At 43.6% G+C, this 6852-nt stretch overlaps 1 protein-coding gene across 1 annotated transcript; it reads right to left on the bottom strand.

The window, feature by feature from the left end:
• Nucleotides 1-291: 291 nt before the first annotated feature.
• On the bottom strand, nt 292-4723 carry LOC140273368 (meteorin-like protein). The gene is made up of 4 exons (XM_072368912.1): nt 4545-4723; nt 3639-4045; nt 2144-2203; nt 292-1102 (listed from the first exon to the last, which is right to left on the bottom strand). Exons 1-4 carry the CDS (start codon nt 4619-4621, stop codon nt 765-767), a joined length of 882 nt encoding a protein of 293 aa, XP_072225013.1. The 5' UTR covers nt 4622-4723; the 3' UTR covers nt 292-764.
• Nucleotides 4724-6852: the final 2129 nt, after the last annotated feature.

The raw sequence follows: 6852 nt of genomic DNA, 5'->3' as shown, positions 1-6852 counted from the left end.
TGGGAGTCAAAACATGAAAATATAAAAACATTTGAATTTATAAAAACTTACATATAAATATTAGAATTCATTGAGGAAGGAAGACACAGAACATGTGAAAGACATGTCCAGTGAACAAACAACTCATTTGATTTGTTTTCCCATTAACACCAAGCCGCATCTTATCAAGGGAGAAGAAAAATATCCGCTGCAAAGAATTTCCAGTTGCAAAAAATATGATCACTCCACTACATTGGATAAATCATTCTGAAAAGGACATTTTAAAAAAAGTCAAATCAAAATAGCGTGTGAATAGCATTTGAAAATCTGGACAAGATACAACAGACTTTTACAAGCATATATGTACAAGCCGACTCACAAAGACAAACTGGGGATGATAGATGGCTGCGCCGCCGTCAGCCCTCCCACTGCAGTTCACAGGGCAACTGTCACACAGAGCCACCAAAGTGAACAACAGTCAATGTGGGGAGAGTCACAAAAAGAGAGCAGCAAGCCAACCCCTCCTCAGACTCCCAGGAGCGAGGGCAGTGATGGGAGACAGACAAAGGCCAGCCCTCTCTGAGCCTCAGTGCAGGAGGCCCTGCTGTTTACCCCTGTTCTCGTCCTCCAAATGTATTTTTCACCAGCATTTCACTAGCTTTGCCCCTGCTGGTGATGCTGGATGCCACCTTGCTGGCCCCTGACAGCATTACAAGAATCCCACAGTGTCAGTATGGAGCTGTTGTCTGTGGATAAACTGTCTGGTGGCAAAAACAAGAAATTCCTCAGTCTACAGGGAAGTCGCAGGAATTCCGGCGTTCCGTCCTGGCTTTGTAGTAGACAAGCAGGAAGTCTTTGTATCTCGGGGCGCAGCCTAACCAAGCATCACCAAAGTGCTCTGACCCTGTGAAAAGAAACTCGCCATCCCCAGGCTTCACGTGGCACCGCAGGAGCGTGTGGATGTATCCGAGCCAGGACAGAGATGGCCGAGATGACCCAGATGGATCCAGTTGTCGTTCGAATAGTCCACTGCGCTGCCAGTACACCCTCGTTGCTGACACCTCTACCAATGTTGTCTGGCGCTGAGAGTCATGGGAGACACTTCTGATGTGGCCTCGAACCACTTAAAAGACAACACAGCAGAACCATATTTAAATACTGCACGCATTAAGGAAATCATTTCATCATCAGTTTTATCCTCCAGAATGTTTTTTTAAGTGTCATCTTTTAAAAAAAATGTTGCCGTGGTGTTTTTATTCACATTTCAACCCACATTCAGGCTGTGTCCCTTTTTTCTCTTAAACTGGATATTGCAGTTTAGAGCAAAGCACAGAAATAAAAGTATTATTTGCTCTGGTTCTGTCACCAAAGCAACAATTCCACTCATTCTGCATATCCCCAACGTCTGTTACAGTTCTTCTGTGGTATGGCACCAGAACCAAAAACAAGTCGGGATGCTGTGTAGAACTAAAAACAGAATGCAATGATTTACACATGGATTTTTTTCAGGAGAACTTGAAGAAATCATCGTAACAAATGCAGATGAAAGCTCTGTCACGCAAAGAAGTGGGGATATGTGAACAGGATCCGGACATGCTGCCATGATCTTTGGACCAAAGCTCATTTAAAATGGAATGATTTCAAATCAGAAAGTGGAAAAATGATCAGTGGTCAGATGAATGGAAATCTGAAATATAGTCAAGAAGTCATGCGCGATATCTCCTCTGTACTGAAGATAAGAGGGACCATCAAGTTCCTAAATGTTTACAGACTGCTGTTAAAAGAAGAGGGGGTGCTACACAGTGGTAAACATGGCCCCATTCCCATTTTTAAATGATGATAGGCTCTTATTTCTCATGATAAAGTACAATGCCTTGTCTTCAATATCTGACATGTTTTCTATGTTCTACTGTAAATCACATGTAGGTTTAAGAGATTTGCAAATCACTGCATCCGGTTTTTATCAAGATTTTATGAAGAATCCCAACTTGTCACAGCTGGAATTGCACATTAACGCTATTGCAACAAAAATTCTACATGCTATTGGTTCGTTAACATGTCAAATTAGTAGAGCAAAGCAAAGGTCAGAAAAAACTACTTGTGAGACCTGTGGATTTGATGTTATTATGGCATATTTCAGGTTTGTTGAGAAGAATGTACCCACCGAAGTCACTGTTGCAGACGGCCATGAGCAGTTCTGTGTCATTGCAGGGCCGACATGAAGCTGTGGAGACAGAAGAAATGGGTGAAACCATGTGTCAGTTCTGTTCCTTGCAGAGTTTCTATATAATCGAGGTAACTCTTGTTCTTTCCAAATCATGCATGTGTCCTTTCTGTCTAACACTTTACTGACCTACATACCAACATTGCCCTCTTCCCAACACAGACTAAGGAACCATGGGTTAGATGAAGGAATGCTGCCTTCTTTAAGTGCTCTGCCCACAGAAACCCCCTCCACATCAAAAACCCGCACTAGTCTTGACCCCGTGTTTAACTTCTATTGTATCCACCTAATTGAATGACCCCGTGCCAATGCAGGGGACTGGGAGAGTCAAACACTCCGCCAAACTGCCAACACAGAAAAGATAAACAGGCAGCTGTCTATTATGGACACAGAATGACATCACCACATTGGGACCGGCCCGCACACATGGATAAACGCTAATAAACAGACATTCACAATGATCTGGCATTCGTGGAATCTGCAAAGTATTTGCAGTGTGAATGCAGGCCTCCTGGCCCGGTGCCCTCCGGCCACCCCGGGGTCTGCTGTGTCCTCTCTGCTTTGTCCCCTGATGGAAACCAGACAGACCAGACAAAACACAAGACTGACCAACAGCTGCATGCTCCAGTCCGCAAAACGGGACTCTGCAGCGAAATAACCACTTTTTTATTCATCACTCACACATCTGTGAATTAGCAGTTTGATTGATTACTACGTGGCTTTGAAATGTCATAAATATTTTCAGAGCCACAACTGAGAGACCATTTATAAAGAGTGTGAGGAGCAATTGGACATCTCCAATAATCGTTTATATGCATTTTCTGATAAAACTGTATGAAGCATGAAAACAAAGAGAGATGAGGTGATGAGGTTTTGTCAGTCAAAATGGATTTTTCTGGATCTTGAAACCCAAAGGTTTGTCTTATTAACACCCTGTAACTGTCTGCAGCCTGTAAGGAGTGACTATGTCCACTTTTACATGCTACTTTGGACTTCTTATTAAAAACGGAAAATCCCTGCACTATTCCATCGTATTATTCTTTAATCTGCACAAAAAAGTCCACCACGATCATTTGAAAACTAACAAAATGATTAAGTCATTGACCGTTTTTACTCTTAAATATTACGAATCAGTTGCAAATTTGTGCCTCAACCGCGAGGTTTTCACTGCTGCTGTTGTTTCATTTAGTTTCTTTAGACTTTACTTTTCTTTAATTCTTTCTTTTTTTCTTCCTTTTGATTTGATCGTAGCCAACGTGGACCTTGAATACTGGACAACGTGATGCGGGCATTTTGCACTTGTCAGTACACTCACATAAAAAAGGCCGTGCTTTTAAAAAAAATCATGAATAACTGGTTAAAACTCATACAAAGTTATTTATAAAAGGCCAATGCATGTATTTAGGCCTGAACTCTGCCTGTGAGTCATACTCACTCTGCAGCCCGCCTCTGCCCACGTTGGGCGCAGCACTCTTGTTGCCCAGCACCTCATATCTGAACCCTATTGTGTTTCTGCTCCAGGGTCCATCACTCTGCGGCCTGGCCTGGAGGTAGATAGCGGGCCTGTGCGGCTCATCTGTTCGGAAGCAAAACACTTGACGCTCGGGCCGGTCGTCTTCTGTCACCAGCAGCTCCAGCTCCCCGGCCCGTTCTATGAACACGCTGGCTCCGCCAAAAGAGGGAGACGGCTTGATGCAGATGGTGCTTCGCCGGGAGGAGGATACATTGGGCTCGACAACCACCCTGAGAGCCTGACCCGGGTAGATCCACTTCACCGAGCCCTCTGTACAGCGTAGCCTCACCTGCAGAACAATCCTGGAGTCTATGCCAGCTGCAAAACCGCTGGATCAAGCGGAAAAGACCGGTGGTTTTTGATTAGACGGTGATTAACCGACAACTTTACATACATGCATATATTTGGTAAAACAGTAGAAAAAAAGTAGGTTGCAAATATCTTTAGGAGTCATAAGCTATTAAACTATTTCTATAGTTCTATATCTACAGAATTCGAATAGTCAATAGTCAGTGTTATGTCTTAGAAATATGTATAATGTTGAAATCCTTATATTTTAAAAAGACACCAGATTTTATGAGAACTTTTGATTGGTTGATAATTAACGTTCATAAACAGATGATACAATTAAATAACGTGCAGGTAATTGTATTTTCAAAATTTGGATTTTCTTTTTTCTTTTTCCTGATCCACAAATGATTTAAAAAAGCTTTCGGTCGCCTTTAGTCCCATGCATTAACCCCTCCGTAAATATCCCATCACTACACTTTGGAATACAAGCATTTACTCCAGAAAAAAGCTCTTTCAAAAATCAGAAACTCTGTTCACCTTCCAGTCCAGTTGCACAGATCAGCTGCACAGTTAAGAGCCAGAAAGCACATGGAAATGATCGCGTTTGGCAACATCTCCCCCAAACAAAGGTAAACACTCCAGAGAGGAAAAAAGCCGGTGGCGTCGCATGGCCAGAGAAATAAAGCAGAGAACACGCGCTCCGTTGCCGCCGCGCGGGGCTGTGACCGAGCTTCTGGAGAAAGAAAGACTTGAGTTGCTTCTTAGTGGCTCCCCTCCCGCTCTCTCCCACTCTTCCTTGCACACGCCACTCAAAGCGCTCTTCTCTTCTCTCTCGGGCTCTAATGAGCGCTGATCCAGTTGTTGAAGGCTGCCGGCCTCTGCAGGGTTTTTGTCTTTGCTCTCAATCGGAGACAATCAGTCTGAAAGGCTTCAGCCATCTGTTAGGAGCACTGCGCTTTTCTGCACAGCAATTTATTCACTCCTACTCCTACTCCGAGGTCCATTAATTTACTTTTACCGAAGTCCTTTTACGTGGTGTTTTATAGCCCGCTGTTTATTTTTTATTTTTATTATTCATTTTATACATATCTATAAAACTGCACACGTGAAAACCATGCAACTGGTTTACTTTTCAGTCTTTATTGAAAAGGTATTTTATTGCCTTGCATGAGCCCGATTTTAGATTATGAGATCATTTCAAATCAGGCTGAAAAGAGCGAAAAACAAAGTGGACAAAAACAAGTGTCTGTACTTGAGCTTCATCTAGCGGCGGCGCAAAGCAACGCAGTCTCCTCACATCTGGAAGGCTCAATAGTTTGCAGCAGGCTGCCTTTGCGGGAGAAGCTGGGCTGTAACTCAGCGACCTCTAATTTGAGAGCCGAGCGGAATGCGCCCCAGCTTTCATCAATGATTAATCCACCGAGGATGAGCAGTTCCGCTCCGTTTTAACCTGCGGGTTCTTTGGGCACAAAAAAAAAAGAAAGTTGGCTGCCTTTCAGGGTCTCGCTGGTGGCGACATCTTGTGGAGGTGAAACCTGTGGACCGTAACGGTGCAGACCAGTCCGAGGCTTCTCTGAAGGTTAAGTTTGAAGGGCCCGCGGCAGACCAACAGCCTGAGGTTTTTTCTCTATCGGTCGATGGTTGAACACATAAATCCACCAGACGACGTCTCCGACGCTGGAGACGCCCTCTGCTCGTTTCAGAAAATCCTGAAAATATAAACTAATGTCAGCACGCGTCGTTAATGTCCATGAATCTGTATTCTCACCGTTCTCCCTTGAAACGCATTGAAGAAAAAAAATTAAAAATGGCACACCTTTAATTTTCAGTATTCTAAGTTCAAACTGAGCTTCGGAGAGACAAAAAAACGGACAGAATCATTTTACAGGATGATCAGATTGGCTCCTGTGACGCAGAGACACAAAGCAAAGTCCCTGAATAGAGGCCTCTGATCGTCATATACTGGAGCCTGGCTCCTACAGTAGGACTAATGAACCAAGGTGTTGCGTGACATTAATGGAAAAACCCTCTCTACAATATCTCAAAGCAAAGCCGTTGATTAAAAACAGTTCGACGCATTAAAAAGACGACGAGCAGCACGTGGAGGACACGGGGTCACCGTTTCCGCGGCTCGCCCTGCAGGTTCTGTGCCTTCATTGTCACCATTTCACACTAAGAAGCCCATAATGTAACCCGTATTTGTCTGAATAACTAAACGAGTTCAGACTTACTCGCGTGGACGACTAGGGCCTATAACTCGACCTTTGGAGTCATTACGAGAAATATATTACAGCTGACGATAATAGCAGCGGCGACAAGAAAACAAGAACAAATCTGCTTATGGGGCTTAAACTCCTAATCAGCAAAGCTCCGCAGTATTATTGCCATTTTTACAACTTTTTATCCAAATGAGTTAAATCCTCACAACTAAAAAGATGGGACTGTGAAACGAGAAATCAGTTCCAGTATTTCTCCGGCTTCAGATCAGGCCTTCTTCGTTTGTGCTGAACAGGTGGGGGGGGGGGTCACAGAAACCGTTCCCTTTTATTGGCACGCAATGAGTGACAACAGGGCTCCCCTGGAATTAAATGTTTCTATCTAAACAATTATGCAGGAAACCCTGTTGGCGCTTGACATGTTGTCAGAATAATTCCTTTATGGTTCCAGAAAGAAATTCCAGCCACTGTTAAAGATGATTTCTCCAACAAAGACAGCCTCTCTGCTGGAGCATTCAAATATGCTAGTGTCTCCTGTTGAAACATTCAGAAAATGTCAAAGCATGTGCATTTTTATTTTCCTCTGACAGTTGGAGGCTTTCTCCAGGATCCAGGAACATCACTTTTTT

The sequence above is a fragment of the Leuresthes tenuis genome, unplaced genomic scaffold, assembly GCF_036924035.1.
Source record: "Leuresthes tenuis unplaced genomic scaffold, fLeuTen1.0.hap1 SCAF_17, whole genome shotgun sequence".
Lineage (NCBI taxonomy): Eukaryota > Metazoa > Chordata > Actinopteri > Atheriniformes > Atherinopsidae > Leuresthes > Leuresthes tenuis.
Note: the sequence above shows the minus strand (reverse complement) of the source record. Positions and strands in the feature narration are given on the sequence as shown.

What these genes read in the sequence shown, in the direction of transcription:
- LOC140273368 (XM_072368912.1), bottom strand. Translation starts at nt 4,621, where the DNA reads ATGTTGCCAAACGCGATCATTTCCATGTGCTTTCTGGCTCTTAACTGT. An exon ending in CTGTGCAACTGGACTGGAAG is followed by an intron (nt 4,046 to 4,544) that starts GTGAACAGAGTT and finishes CGCTTGATCCAG; the next exon opens with CGGTTTTGCAGCTGGCATAG. An exon ending in CGTCTGCAACAGTGACTTCG is followed by an intron (nt 1,103 to 2,143) that starts GTGGGTACATTC and finishes TTGTCTTTTAAG; the next exon opens with TGGTTCGAGGCCACATCAGA.